This window comes from Bos indicus x Bos taurus, chromosome 5 (assembly GCF_003369695.1).
Source record: "Bos indicus x Bos taurus breed Angus x Brahman F1 hybrid chromosome 5, Bos_hybrid_MaternalHap_v2.0, whole genome shotgun sequence".
In the NCBI taxonomy this organism is placed as follows: Eukaryota; Metazoa; Chordata; class Mammalia; order Artiodactyla; family Bovidae; genus Bos; species Bos indicus x Bos taurus.
In genome coordinates this window covers 20,307,188-20,322,080 of record NC_040080.1, presented here as the reverse complement: position 1 = coordinate 20,322,080, position 14,893 = coordinate 20,307,188, and the positions used below count along the sequence as shown (strand labels likewise).

The 14,893-nt window shown below is 38.1% G+C and overlaps 1 protein-coding gene across 2 annotated transcripts; it reads right to left on the bottom strand.

The window, feature by feature from the left end:
• Positions 1–3,273: 3,273 nt before the first annotated feature.
• CLEC1B (C-type lectin domain family 1 member B) lies at positions 3,274–12,591 on the bottom strand. 2 transcript variants are annotated; one of them, XM_027541293.1, is made up of 6 exons: positions 12,396–12,591; positions 11,463–11,561; positions 10,283–10,396; positions 9,965–10,116; positions 6,340–6,392; positions 3,274–3,501 (listed from the first exon to the last, which is right to left on the bottom strand). In XM_027541293.1, exons 1-6 carry the CDS (start codon positions 12,457–12,459, stop codon positions 3,357–3,359), a joined length of 627 nt encoding a protein of 208 aa, XP_027397094.1. In that variant the 5' UTR covers positions 12,460–12,591; the 3' UTR covers positions 3,274–3,356. The 2 variants fall into 2 exon arrangements, with proteins under 2 accessions (XP_027397094.1, XP_027397093.1); XM_027541292.1 differs by having other exon boundaries at positions 6,340–6,446; positions 12,396–12,586.
• Between the last annotated feature and the right edge of the window lie 2,302 nt (positions 12,592–14,893).

The window sequence follows — 14,893 nt, the reverse complement described above, 5'->3', positions numbered from 1 at the left end:
ATCTCCAGAAGCAAAGAATATTCAGAAAATTCTCCAAATATTTCATATGATATTTATGTGACCTGAGATTCTGACATAAAAAATAATGTGACTTAACTCCCTTCAATCTTTTCAATAGGGCAGTTTCTATCTTGAGGTGACAAAGAGGAAGAAACAATATACATAAAAATATGCATTAAGAGTCATGTCAAGAATGAAGAAATGGAACTTCAGTGACAGACATTAATTTCCAGGGGCTCTCAAATTTTATCCTCACTAAATATCAGGCTCAGAAAGATCTAGTTTTTTCCCAATATGGTATATTCTCTGATAAATCTCTTTGGGAAAAACACTGGGACCTCTTAACCAAAGATTAATATGTTACTTGTATTACTTTTAATGTTTTTAATCATACTGTCTTATTTATTGTTCCAAGTACTGTTTTGAAGGTCTTTTATATGCATTACTTTGACTCACAGCAGCTCTGTGAAATAGTTACTATTATTAGTATGTTGTAACTAAACTGCAAATAGAGGCATAGACAAGTTAAAGTATTTACCCAAATTCATTCATGTATTAAGTGGAAGAGTTAGTATGTAAACTAGGTGAGCTGATCACAGAAACTGTGCTACTAAAATCCAAGCTATTCTGACGTCTTGTACAAGATACTTTTGGTATGAGTATCAGATAAAAAGAATCTTTGTAGGTATGGCTTGATTGGTTTACATTTTTTAATTATAATTTTTCCATCCACTAAAATATTTTTCTTTACAATTCAGTCATATATAGTGATATAAAATCTGTGCTTTTCCGTTGGGGAGAGATAAAACACTAAATTGCAGAGACATGGCTGATCTTTGGAACTAATAATTTGGTTTTCTCAGTTATTAGTTCCAATTTGTACTTTCTAAATGGACAAGTGAAAATAGGAAAATAATGACATTATGCTCCAAAGCCAAATCTCAAGATATTTAAAGTAGCAGCAGAATCCTTAGTATTTCTGTTTTTCCTCAGTGTCCCTCCCCCTGCCAAATCTGCTTGTTTATTGATTGTTTACAGCAAAACAATCAAGTGTCTTTGGATGTCAGAGTCCAGAGCTATAAAAGTTACATGTATGTGTTGAGTATTAATTATATGCTTGGTACTCTGCTCAATGCTTTACACACTGTATTAAATGATCCTCACATTACTTTATAAGTAGGGTAATAATATTAAACTCATTTCATAGATGAATAAACTGAGTTTTAAAAAGACTAACCAATTTATCAAAAGGCAGATAGGGAATAAGCTATAAAGTAGTGTTTCTCAAGATGTATTAAAGGATATTTGTGTCAGAATCAAGTTGGAACACTTATTAAAAACATAGGACTCTGGGTTATCACAAAGCACCAAGCTGACTTTTCTGTTCCATATAACAGATGAATGAAACTGGATGGGAGGGAGGCTCAAAAGGGAGGGAATCAGTTCAGTTCAGTCACTCAGTCATGTCCGACTCTTTGCAACCCCATGAATCGCAGCACGCCAGGCCTCCCTGTCCATCACCAACTCCCGGAGTTCACTCAGACTCACGTCCATCGAGTCAGTGATGCCATCCAGCCATCTCATCCTCTGTCGTCCCCGTCTCCTACTGCCCCCAATATATAGCTAATTCACTTCATTGTACAGCAGAAACTAATACCACATTGTAAAGCAATTATACTCCAATAAAACAAAACAAGAAACAGGACTTTTCCTTCTCGGCCTTCCCACTGAGTACCATAACTATTTGTGTTTGAACTTCTGCATGTTTTAACAAGCACCTTAGCTGGGATTTTGAGAATCATGTTCATAAATTTTAATACCACAAATTTAAGAAGAAAGAGTACCTTTAGGGAAGCTGTGAAAAGAAATGAAAATTTTGCCTGTTATCCTGTTAAAGGGTGCCTCTGTCTCCACATATCTATAAATATTGCATGAGTTATTCAGCAAAAACCAAACATAGGACTGTCAGGAAAAGAACTAGATAAAGCATTTGTGCTTGCTGCTCAACTAGCCTGTGAACCTTGCATTTACTCATTTTCAAGCCCCATTTGTTTTCTTGTAAACTTTTTCTTCTCTTGGACAGAAAATTACTGCTATTGAGTCTGACCAGAGGTAGACTTTGAATAGAAATTATATATTTGTATAGTGTTTTACTGATTGCTGTGCTTTTAGGAACTGTCTCAAACAATGAGAAGCAAATATTTTTGTTTTTTATGAGCCAGGAGCTGTGCTTAAAGGCATAGAATAAAAATTAGGAGCAACATTGCGTTTGCTTTCATGGAATCTCTGATATAATTAATGCTCTGAGGTTTTATTTTAGGTTGTAGGACTGTGAGGTATATGATGGGTGTTATCTTATTTTTAAATGTGAGAAAATGAAAGTTAAGAGGCCACATGACTGGTCCATGGTTGTACTTGGGTGATCACGCCATCTAAATTATTCTGATTCCATCCATGTCTCTAGAGACTATCATACAGATCAAAGTAAGTCAGAAAGAGAAAAACAAATATTGTATATTAATGCACATATGTGGAATCTAGAAAAAAAAAGTATAGATGATGTTATTTGCAAAGCAGAGACACAGACGTAGAGAACAAACATATGGACACTAATTGGGGAAATGGGGGGTGGGATGAATTGGAAGATTGGAATTGATGTATTTTCACTATTGATATTACGTATAAAATAGATAACTAATGAGAACCTACTGTATAGCACAGGGAACTCTACTCAGTGCTCTGTGGCTACCTAAATGGGAAGGAAATCCAAAAAAGAGGGAATATATTTATATGTAGAGCTGACTCACTTTGCTGTACAGCAGAAACTAACACAACATTGTAAAGCAACTATACTCCATTAAAAATTAATATAAAAATAAATAATTCTACTGATTCCAAGTTTAGTATACTTTCTCTTACCTTATATTGTCCTTCAAACTTAGACATTTTGCATAGCTTAAGTCACTGAAGCCCTAACTTTTTTGTTTCAATGTAAAATGTATGTATTTATGTCTAAAGATGCAGTGAATCATAGTATTAATATCTTGTGATAATTAGGAATGGAAGACAAGGAGAATGAAAATTAATGGAAACAGAACAAGTGGGAAACAAATGATGGGTTCACACACTGGCTTCTGGATGTTTAAAGAAGGCACTAACCTGTTCCTCAGTATAAAGGGCTATATAAAGAAGGAACTACGTGTTGTTGGTAGGGTAGATAATGCAAAGTCATGGATAATGACTCCAAGCAGAAAAAAAGGGAAAAACAGGCAATTCTGTGGCTAGTGGTTCCTTCGCCCAGATCTTTTATTGTCCAATCAAGCACTTATCCGTGACATTCTGCCCCTGTCTTTGCATTAAAGTAGATGTTCCACCTTTACTACGCCTGCTTTCCTTTCACACATTAAGTAATGTCTATTCTCACAGAAGGTAGGGTGAATGTTTCCGTTATGAAAATAAGCACAGTTCATATTTTCTGTTCCAGTTCCAGAAAGCTTCAACCTGTGAATGGAAAAGATAGAATGAGCTCCTTTGAAAGCTAAATAAACAATCAGCAATCAAACTCTGGGTCTGGGCTTCTTGGATGGCTCAGGTGGTAAAGAACCTGCTTGCAATGCAGGAGACCCAGGTTCGATCTCTGGGTTGGGAAGATGTCCCGGAGAAGGAAATGGCAACCCATTCCAGTATTCTTGCCTGGAGAATTCCATGAACAGAGGAGCCTGGCGGACTATGGTTCTTGGGGTCACAAAGAGTCAGACACAACTGAGAGACTAACACTCAGTCAAACTCTGTGTGAAGTAGTCTGTTGAACAAAGTGAAGATAAGAAGTATGAGAGAAAAAAATAAAAAGCAACATTCAGATCTTTGAGGAACTTCCAGCCTGCTTTGGAGTATAAAGTATGTACATGTGAATAACACAATAGCAATTTAATATACTTTAGGATTAAGTAGAAGTGAACAATAGGTACAATAAGAATCCAGAGGAAAAGATGGATGGGGATCTGAAATGATGAGAAAGGCTTTACTTTTTCACCTTTTCATGGAAGATCATGCTTTAGTTCTGTTTTGAAAGAAGGGCAGGATTTAGATAGAGAGAAGCCCTGTCAGACAAGTACCTACACAGGGTGGAAGTGAGCTCAAGGAAAATTAAATCGATTAGTTATTTCTGAAATGAGGATTTATGTTACAGGGTAACAGATATAAGACTGCATTATAATTGCTTGTTCACTTGTCTATATTTCCTGCTACACTACTATAACAAGAGGAAAAAAATGGATATTTATTAATTCATTTGCCAATATCTATGGGATACCTAGGTAGCTCAGTGGTAATAATCCCCCCTTCCAATGCAGAAGACTCAGGAGACTCAGGTTCAATCCCTTGGTCAGGAAGATCCCTGGCAGGAGGAAATAACAATCCACTCCAGTATTCTTGCCTGGAGAATCCCAAGGACAGAGGAGCCTAGTGGGCTACAGTCCATAAGTTCGCAGAGTTGGACATGACTAAGTTAGTACAAGCACAAGCACGAGCATGGGATACCTACTACCTGCCAAAGTTGTTCGTGTGCTGCTAATAGAGCGATAAACAAAACACAAGGTCTTTTCCACTGGGGAACTTACATTGTAGTGAGGGAGTTGGTAAGAAGCCAGCAAATAAATAGAAAATCTCAGAGACTGGTAAAAGTAATAATGGAACAGTGTGATGTGATAGACTTGAGTGGACGCGGTGGAGGGAGGCTAGTTTAGTTTGGGTAATTAAAGATGGTTTCATTGAGAAAATGATGTTTAAATGGACTTGAGTGACAAGAGGGAGCCTGCCATGGAGGAGGGCATTCTAGAAGGAAACAGCAAGTACAAAGCCCTAAGACCACTGCTGCTGCTAAGTCGCTTTAGTCGTGTCCGACTCTGTGCGACCCCATAGATGGCAGGTCACCAGGCTCCCCCGTCCCTGGGATTCTCCAGGCAAGAACACTGGAGTGGGTTGCCATTTTCTTTTCCAATGCATGCAAGTGAAAAGTGAAAGTGAAGTCACTCAGTCGTGTCTGACCCTCAGCAACCCCGTGGACTGCAGCCTTCCAGGCTTCTCTGTCCATGGGATTTTCCAGGCAAGAGTACCGGAGTGGGGTGCCATTGCCTTCTCCACCCTAAGACCACAAAGCATGTTTAATTTATTGAAGGAACAGAGGGGTCACCAGTGTACCTGAACTACCGTGAAAAGTCAGCAAGTGATAAATGTAAGGTCCAGATCTATGAAGAAGCTTGCTTGTACTCCTAGTACTCTTGAGTTCTGTCCATAATAAAAATTAATAAGTATCTGTTGAATGAATTAATTAAAAATTAAGTAATGATCAAATTATGCAAGTTTGGGTTGTCAATTTACATTTTAAATGTAGAGACATTGCACAACGTGAACAAAAGGTGACTGGAGATTAGAAAATCATTTTGAGTAACTCAGCATAATTGATCCTTTTCCCTGGATTGTCTGTAGAAGGTTAGAGCCTTTTGACATGGACTTTAGAATCCTCTTGTAATTGATAATGTGCCTGATTCTTGGAGACCTCTGAGGTAAAAAGTGAAAGTCGTTCAGTCATGTCCGGCTCTTTGCGACCTCATGGACTCTATAGTCCATGAATTCTTTAGGCCAGAATACTGGAGTGGGTAGCCTTTCCCTTCTTCAGGGGGTCTTCCCAACCCAAGGATTGAACCCAGGTTTCCCACATTACAGGTAGATTCTTTACCAGCTGAGCCACAAGGGAAGCCCAAGAATACTGGAGTGGGTAGCCTATCCCTTCTCCAGAGGATCTTCCCAACCCAAGAATCAAACCAGGGTCTCCTGCATTGCAGGTGGATTCTTTACCAACTGAGCTATCAGGGAAGCCCCCCTAAGGTAGAAGACAAGGGAAAATGATACTGAAAAGTCAAAAAAAGACTAAAAGTAAGATGTTCCAACCATAAATTATAAGGATGAAAATTTTGTTCTCAAAATAAGTGAAGAGAATCAGATCATGCTACTAAAAAACCAAAACCAAACCAAACACACGTTTAAAATGTTCAATGGTAAAGTTAAGGGTAGAAACAAGTGGGAAAAAAGTATCAGGAGTAAGGGTGGATTACAACTTAGATAAAGAGCAGAGAATGGGAGAGTCGGAAAATAGATTCTAATTGCAAGCACTCTCTTGTTAGGATTAGGGAGTAAGTAACTCAGTCATCACCTTTGTAACACACAGTACAACATAGAGCCACTTCCCAACTTTTAAGTAACTTGTACTCAAGAGCAGAGAAGATCTCAGGAATGAAAATTCCTAGTTGTGCCTTGTGTTCTGAGTGTTCTATGACTTACATAGTTTTGGAAAGAACTGAGCCGTCTTCCCATCTCCAGACGTCACTGGATTTCTGGCGGGACAATCCAATCCAACGAATTAATCCAGTCCTGCTATTGAAATATTGCTATTGCAAATGCAAATAATTATAATGGTCAGAGTGTTTCTACAGTTCTTATAATGGCATAAAGGAAAAACTTCATAATATGACTCTGGAAAAACAATGGATTATATGTCTATATTAATGCTAACTGATTATATTTGATATTTAGAATTATACCAAGTTTACTTGTTTTAGCATAAAAATAGTTGTAGGATACCAGGAAAAACTGTAAACAAGATAGACAATATTCTAATAATCCTATATATTTATCTTCCATCAGTTGAAGGTTAGAATCCCAAATAAAGTACCACATATGAGAAGGAAAATGAAAAATACATTGTTGATGAGATTTTATATTCCCTAGAATTAAGCTCTGCTTGCTTTGGTTTCATTGCTTAGCTTGTCTACAAAATCTTCATATAGAAATATCAATTTCTTTTAGTTGACTGGATAAAAGAGATGTCTTTCTCAAAAGGATTTACAAAGACATACATCTACAATTTTTTACTTTGAAATTATCTCTATTTACTATACTATATGGGCTTCCCTGGTGGCACAGCAGTAAACAATCCACCAGTAATGCAGGAGACAGGGGTTTGATCCCTGGGTTGGGAAGATCCCCTGGAGAAGGAAACAACAACCCACTCCAGTGTTCTTGCCTGGGAAATCCCATAGACAGGAGCCTGGCAGGCTACAGTCCATGGGGTCTCAAAGAGTTGGACATGACTTAGTGACTAAACACAGTAATAATTATTTATTTTGTTCATTGCCTGTTGCTCCAACCGGAATAAAGTTCCATGAAGCTAAGAATTTTTGTAGGTTTTATTAACACACAGGTTCAAGTCCTGGAATTTGTTGAATTAATGGAGGATCAGTCAATCAATCAATCTATCTATGGGTAGCAAAATTAGAAAAAAGTCAAATGTTCACATGCTCGCATACCTCCCAGAAAAAAATAGATGAGAACATGTTCTTGGCAAATAAAAATGGCCTGAGCATCTTGGCAGGAACGTGAAACACAAGATGGCATTCCATCAGGGGGATTTCGTGAGAGTCCCTTATTTCTTAAATGTGAGCTACTTGTCATGTTTCTATTAACTTTTGTTTCTTTAAAATACATCCGCATTATATACTTCACTATAGAATTGACAGATAGATTCTACCTGAAATTCTGCCCAAAATTCAACTATATTCCTCCAAAATCACATTACTTCTTTTAATTGTAGATCTTCAACATGATATTGGCCTATAGTAATAAGACTTGAGAAGACATGTTTAGTCTCTAATTAACCTCCTTGTAATAGAATTGAGATTTTAAGGCACTCTCTTATTTTGTCTGATTTGAAAGAAATTAATTTATCTGAATATCTTCTCTATGAGCCTGAGCCCACAAGAAGAGCAAATATGTGGTACAGCAAGTTAGAATAACAGGACATACAAATGAGCATGAATGTCACTGGGTTAATTTCCTCTTTTCTGGTCAGTTACTGGTTATTTCAGCTCTCAATAAGGTACAAGTCAATTTTGCTGATTAGTCATAGCAGTTCTATAGAAAATGACTTGCCTAAATCTTTGAATTCTATTGAATCTCTGTCTGCATAGAACCCAAATCCTGATCTATTCCAATTTACATTTGATTTAATTTTAATACGCAAAAATGTGAATGAATACTATATTCAAATTGTGGGATAAATACAATAAACAATTTCTTCCTTTTAAAGAATATGTGCTTTCATGTATATGTATGGCTGAGTCCCTTCACTGTTCATCTAAAACTACACAACATTGTTTATGGGTTATATCGCAATACAAAATTAAAAGTTTAAAAATATGCATATATATATATATATATATATATATATATATATATGCAAGAGTCTCTTGATTAAGGTGAAAGAGGAGAGTGAAAAAGCTGGTTTAAAACTCATCATTCAAAAAATGAATATCATGGCATCCAGTCTCATCACTTCATGGCATAAAGATGGGGAAATGATAGAAACAGTGAAAGACTATTTTCTTGGGCTCTAAAATCACTGTGGATGGTGACTGCAGCCATGAAATTAAAAGACACTTGCTCCTTGGAAGGAAAGCTATGACAAACCTAGACAGCTTGCTAGTAAGCAAACATTAATTTGCTGACAAAGGTCCATTTAGTCAAAGCTATGGTTTTTCCAGTAGTCGTGTATGGCTGTGAGAGTTGGACCATAAAGAAAACTGAGTACCGAAGAACTGACACTTTTGAACTGTGGTGTTGGAGAAGACTCTTGGGTTCGTTCTACAAGGATATCAAACTAGTCAATCCTAAAGGAAATCAACCCTGCATATTCATTGGAAGGACTGATGCTGAAGCTGAAACTCCAATACTTTGGCCACCTGATGCCAGGAGCTGACTCATTGGAAAAGACCCTGATGCTGGGAAAGATTGAAGGCAGGAAGAGAAGGTGTACAATAGAGGATGAGATGGTTGGATGTTATCACTGACTCAATGGACATGAATTTGAGAAAGCTCTGGGAGATGGTGAAGGATAGGGAAGCCTGGCGTGCTGCAGTCCATGGGGTCGCAAAGAGTTGGACTGTCCGAGTGATTGAACAACAATGTTTTGACAAACTGTTATTGGGTAGAAGGGAAACTTCAGTTCTTGGCTCCTGGCTTGCTTCCAAGATTTACAAAAAGAGAAGCTACATTCAATAAAAAAAGGGAGAATGCAGTAGTGGATGTGAATGTGTTTTGCTTGGAAAGAGCTTTTGTTAAAAGCTGTCAAAGAGGGAAATGTAGAAGAGGAGAAACGTTTTAAAATGTTTTCAACTGTGTCAGTCTCAAACTCCCAATTCCTCCCAAAACACCTCCTTTCCAGACTTGGTATCCATACGTTACATCTGTGTCTCTATTTCTACTTTTCAGATAAGATCAGCTATACCATTTTTCTAAATTCCACATAGCACAGGGAACTCTACTCAATGCACTGTAATGACCTGAATGGGAAAGAAATCCAAAAGCGAGGGAATACATGTATACATAGAGCTGATTCATTTTGCTGTGCAGTAGAAACTAACACACTATTGTAAAGCAAACCAACTCTACTCCAATAAAAATAATTTAAACTATTAATTTAAGTTAATAAAACTATGTCTGGAAGAATCTGTGAAAAGAGAGTTTGCACCATGGTTCATTCAAAGAGTCAACAACTTAGCAAAAACTGAGAAGGCATGTTATGTTGGGATAACACTGATATTTATATTTCACAATCATATTGAGTTTCTTTATACTTTCAGATTCTTTTTTGAATTCATGAATTGAGTTAAGGAAACTAAGAAATTATCTTAACTTTTGTTATAATACCAGAACTCAAAGTTTCGTTAGTTCTATTTCAGTACTTTCTACTCTCAAAGGTTGTAATTTTTACCTAGCTTGATAAACTTCTCAGATGAGAAAAAACTGGACAACATAGACATGTGAAAAAAAGGAAAATGCTGAAGATTTGTCTCCTTTGAAATTTATCTCCTTATGACTCCCAAGATATTTGACATAGAAATATCCTTACCAGGATGCTCTTGCTGGAGATCTTCACAAGAGTAGCATTTACGTCAATACAGTACTTCTTACTCTCTTCCCATGTCAGGTTGTGCCTGAAGAATCCATAGCAACTGTCTCCATAGTATCGCCAGTGTGTGTCACATGGGTTACACTTATGGCCTTGAGGAGAAACCAAGCATAGGATCCCTTTCATTCTGAATTTAGTGTACTTTTTCCTCATCTTCCTTGTTTCCTGCATATCTCAAGATTCTTTACATATAGCATCAAAAAAAAAAAAAATACTCCAGAATTAGGGGAGATGAAGAGGTTACCAAACCATACTTACTTTGCTTTTGTCCTGATAGTTGTATTAAATCTTGGCAGACCTTCTTTACTAACAGTTTCATAGTTCCTGAGAGATTTTCATTCTCAGCTTGTAGGTAGTTTTGCTGCATGACAGCTAGATGGAAACATTAGATAATCATTTGTAATTAGGATTAAAAAGGTGCTGCAAAAAATGTCCTCTCTATGAACTTTAAATTCAGTAGAGTTGTCAATCTATGAAGTATTTACTAGATACATATGAGTAGTGTGTGTGTGTGCTCAGTCACTCAGTTGTGTCCAACTCTTTGCAAACTAATGGACGGTAGCCCACTCAGTTCCTCTGTCCACAGAATTTTCTAGGCAAGAATACTGGAGTGGGTTGTCATTTCCTCCTCCAGGAGATATATGAGTAGATGAGTGCTGAAGAGGGATCAGGGTAAAATGGGTATAAAGAACACATTAAGTACTGTGCAGAATGGCAGCTGAGGGTTCTCCAAAAAAATAATAATAATAATAAGAGAACTGTCAATACTTGAAGGAGATAATCACAAGTAAGAACATGCCGTGATCAAATCATATGCCCAAAGCGGCTGCTTTGACTTTTCCTTGAACACAAACTTCTAAGCGCGTTTCACAGAGGTGAATGACCTCTATTATTATGCTTCCATGTAATACCAGAATATTCATTCTTGTTTTGCTCAAAATACAGTGACATTGAAATCAATCAAAGGTGGTGAATGAAACATTCTAAAATATCTTATGGAAAAATAAATAGTATATGAACAATTTTATACAGATTTGTTATTGTTTATTAGCTCAGTTATGTCCGACTCTTTGAGATATCATGGATGGCAGCCCACTGGGCCCCTCTATCCATGGAATTTCCCAGGCAAGGATACTGGAGCAGGTTATTATTTTCTTCTCCAGGGGATCTTCCGGACCCAAGGATTGAATCTGAGTCTTCCACATTGTAGGCAGATTCTTTACCATCTGAGCCATCAGAGAAGCCCAATTAATTTAATCTAAAATTTAATTTTAGTCAGAAGGTAAAGGTCAGAATTCTCCCTTACTGAGAGCATCCTGGCCCCTAAGCATAGGATGACTGGTGTGGTGACAAATATACAAATCGTGACAATTAGGCTTAGTGACATACACCAGGACACTTAGTTATGTCACGTCATTAGGAAAAAGTCAATACTTACACATAAGCCCCAGAGCCACCAGCCCAACAACCATCCCCACGCATAAGACCAGCAGAGTCAAAGCCATCACACGCCACAAAGGGGAGGGAGCAGGTTCCACTGTGGGCATACAATAAAGATGTCAGAGGGCGGGCAGCATGGCATAGCTATGGGACAGCATCACCCCATCCCTGCCCTGTCAGGATTCTCCAAGTGATATAAACTGCTTCTTCCATCCATCTTGCCTTTGCTCCCATGGTGATCACCAACGGTAAACACAACCCACTCCATTCCCACTCCCACTGGGCTTCTCTCTGAGTCAGAATGTAACTAGTTGTTAAGGTCTTGTGTGTTTGTGTTTGTATTTGTCTTTGTTTTGTGCCCAGCCGTATAAACAATTGTGGTGATAAGGAGCAACTATAGAATCACACTCATTTGCTGACATCTTATAAAATGGAATTTCTGAATGTTCTCTTCTCTTATCCCCTAGATTTCTATTCCCTCCACATTTAACTCTGTAAACCTTAATATAATGTGCCCTGCTTGTATCCTTTGTTGTTTATGTGAAGTGTGTAGTGTTAGTCACTCAGTTGTGTCCAACTTTAAGGATGGTAGCCCACCAGGCTCTTCTGTCCATGGAATTCTCCAGGCAAGAATACTGGAGTGGATTGCCAGGCCCTCCTCCAGGGGATCTTCCCAACCCAGGGACTGAACCTGGATCTCCCACATTAAACGCAGACTTGACCAACTGAGTCAAGGCAAGACCTATGTTGTTTATATTCTAAGTAAATCTATCTGAGTTTATGCAAATACCACTTAAATGCTGTTGGGAAAAAAAGGTCATTCAGGAAAAGAAAACAAAACTATACATGCTATCACTAGTAGAAAAATGGACTCTAGGGTAGAACCATTTCAATAGTTCATTTGCAAGTTGCTAGCTCTGGGCGTTCTTACCTGAAGTCAGAGCTGGTTTTTGAGTTTTAATATTTAAGGTGACATATCCATCTTCATCCTGCATGGCTTTCCTTGGGCTGCAAGTGAGTTCAGTGTTCAGTGGCTTCACAAAATTTGTCCACTCTGATGATCTCAATGTCTACCCGCCTGTGATTCTTCTCTGTTTGCTAAGTTGGAGCCACATGAGTTGGGGCACATGTTTTTTTGTTTTTTGTTTCTTTCCAGGAAGCCCTTTGATAGCTTCTCAGAGATACATGGACCTTGAACACAAAAACACTAAAATAATAACTTGTGGTAAAGGAGTAGATATGGCATTTGTTTCCTGTTTCCTTAGCTTCCATTCTGAATCTTCCATCATGTATATCCTTTCCAAGAACAAAAGTTCATGTGTCATCTTAACCTCAGCAGAGTGCAAATCATGTTGTTTAAGCAGACTGGCTTCTGATGAAAATTCATAAATAAAATATCATCAGATAAAGAGTTTATCTCTCTGTGATAAATGAGTCTGATATAATTTGATCTAAGAAGAGCTATATTCGATGTTCCATGGTCTTGTGTTAGAATTTCTAATTATGGCCTAGAATTCTTCTGAATTATTGCATCTTTTTCATGTCAAAGTTTTTAAAAAATCAAGAAATCCACATGAGGCAGGATTTATATGGGTTAGGTTTATGCATCAAAGGAAAAAAATCTAATACAGTGAAATAAAACAAAATTGATATATTGTCTTTTAGTAATGTTTTCACTTTAAACCAGGATTCCCTGGTAGCTCAGATGGTGGGGGGGGGGGGGGGGGGGGAAATCTGCCTGCAGTGCCGGAGACCCTGGTTTGATTCCCTGGGTTGGGAAGATACTGGGAGAAGGGAGTGGCAACCCACTCCAATATTCCTGCCTAGAGAATCCCACTGACAGACCATGGGGTCTCAAAGAGTCGGACACGACTGAGAGACTATCACACTTTCACTTTAAATTGCCAGTAATGATAACTTTAACCACAGGCTGAGTGTCTCTTGCTTGGATCTATGTTCCATGAGAATATATTTGCCTTTATTTGTATCTATCAAGTGTGGTTTTGTGGTGTTAGAAGTATGCTGGGTGAGTACAGACTCTCAGGGTCAAAGGAGGCCTGATAACATTAGTCTTAATTCTACTTCCTCTCTCTACATACCCCATAAATGCAAGCTGAATTACTCAGCAAAAATTAAGGAGAGAACTGCAGGAAAAAGTGGTAGATAAATGCTTTTCTTTTCCCTTCTCCAAAATCCAGAAGTTTGCAGATGTTTCTCAGTCACCCCACAAAGCCTGCCACTGACATTTTATTTCTACTTGCATATTTTTTCAGTAGGCTCTTGTTTACCTATTTTATGATAGTAGTGTATATATGTTCCATAACTTTTTCATATCTTTTTAAAATTCTTTTCTACTTGAGTAATGTTCCTTCTTCTCTTGGCTTAGGAAAGCACAGCTGAAGTTTTTATTCCAAATAGCCTGATGAGTTTTCATTTGGAATAAAAACCTTTGTTTAATATTTTAGAGATGGACTGTTACATAAATTACCTCTTTTTAAAAAGCCTTTATTGAATTTGTTACAATATTGCTTCTGGTTTGTTTTGGTAATGATGGATAGAGGACGTGTAAAAAAGAAAGAAAGAGAAGCCAGAAGGAGAAGAGGGAGTCAGAAAAGTGGAATAAGCATTATCCCTTATGGCAGAAAGTGAAGAGGTACTAAAAAGCCTCTTGATGAAAGTGAAAGTGGAGAGTGAAAAAGTTGGCTTAAAGCTCAACATTCAGAAAACGAAGATCATGGCATCTGGTCCCATCACTTCATGGGAAAATAGATAGGGAAACAGTGGAAAAAGTGTCAGGCTTCACTTTTTTGGACTCCAAAATCACTGCAGATGGTGACTGCAGCCATGAAATTAAAAGACGCTTACTCCTTGGAAGGAAAGTTATGACCAACCTAGATAGCATATTCAAAAGCAGAGACATTACTTTGCCAACAAAGGTGCGTCTAGTCAAGGCTATGGTTTTTCCTGTGGTCATGTATGGATGTGAGAGTTGGACTGTGAAGAAGGCTGAGCACCGAAGAATTGATGCTTTTGAACTGTGGTGTTGGAGAAGACTCTTGAGAGTCCCTTGGACTGCAAGGAGAGCCAACCAGTCCATTCTAAAGGAGATCAGCCCTGGGTGTTCTTTGGAAGGAATGAGGGTAAAGCTGAAACTCCAGTACTTTGGCCACCTGATGTGAAGAGTTGACTCATTGGAAAAGACTTTGATGCTGGGAGGGATTGGGGGCAGGAGGAGAAGGGGGCGACAGAGGATGAGATGGCTGGATGGCATCACCGACTCGATGGACATGAGTCTGAGTGAACTCCAGGAGTTGGTGATGGACAGGGAGGCCTGGCATGCTGTGATTCATGGGGTCGCAAAGAGTTGGACACGACTGAGAGACTGAACGGAACTGAAGTGAATAAGTTAAGTAATGCATAATTATCAGA

Coding starts and splice junctions, on each gene's coding strand:
- CLEC1B (XM_027541292.1), bottom strand. CDS start 12,459: ATGCAGGATGAAGATGGATATGTCACCTTAAATATTAAAACTCAAAAA. Junction 6,447..9,964: donor TCTCCAGCAAGAGCATCCTG/GTAAGGATATTT, acceptor CATTTGCAATAG/CAATATTTCAATAGCAGGAC. Junction 3,502..6,339: donor TCAGTTCTTTCCAAAACTAT/GTAAGTCATAGA, acceptor TTCCATTCACAG/GTTGAAGCTTTCTGGAACTG.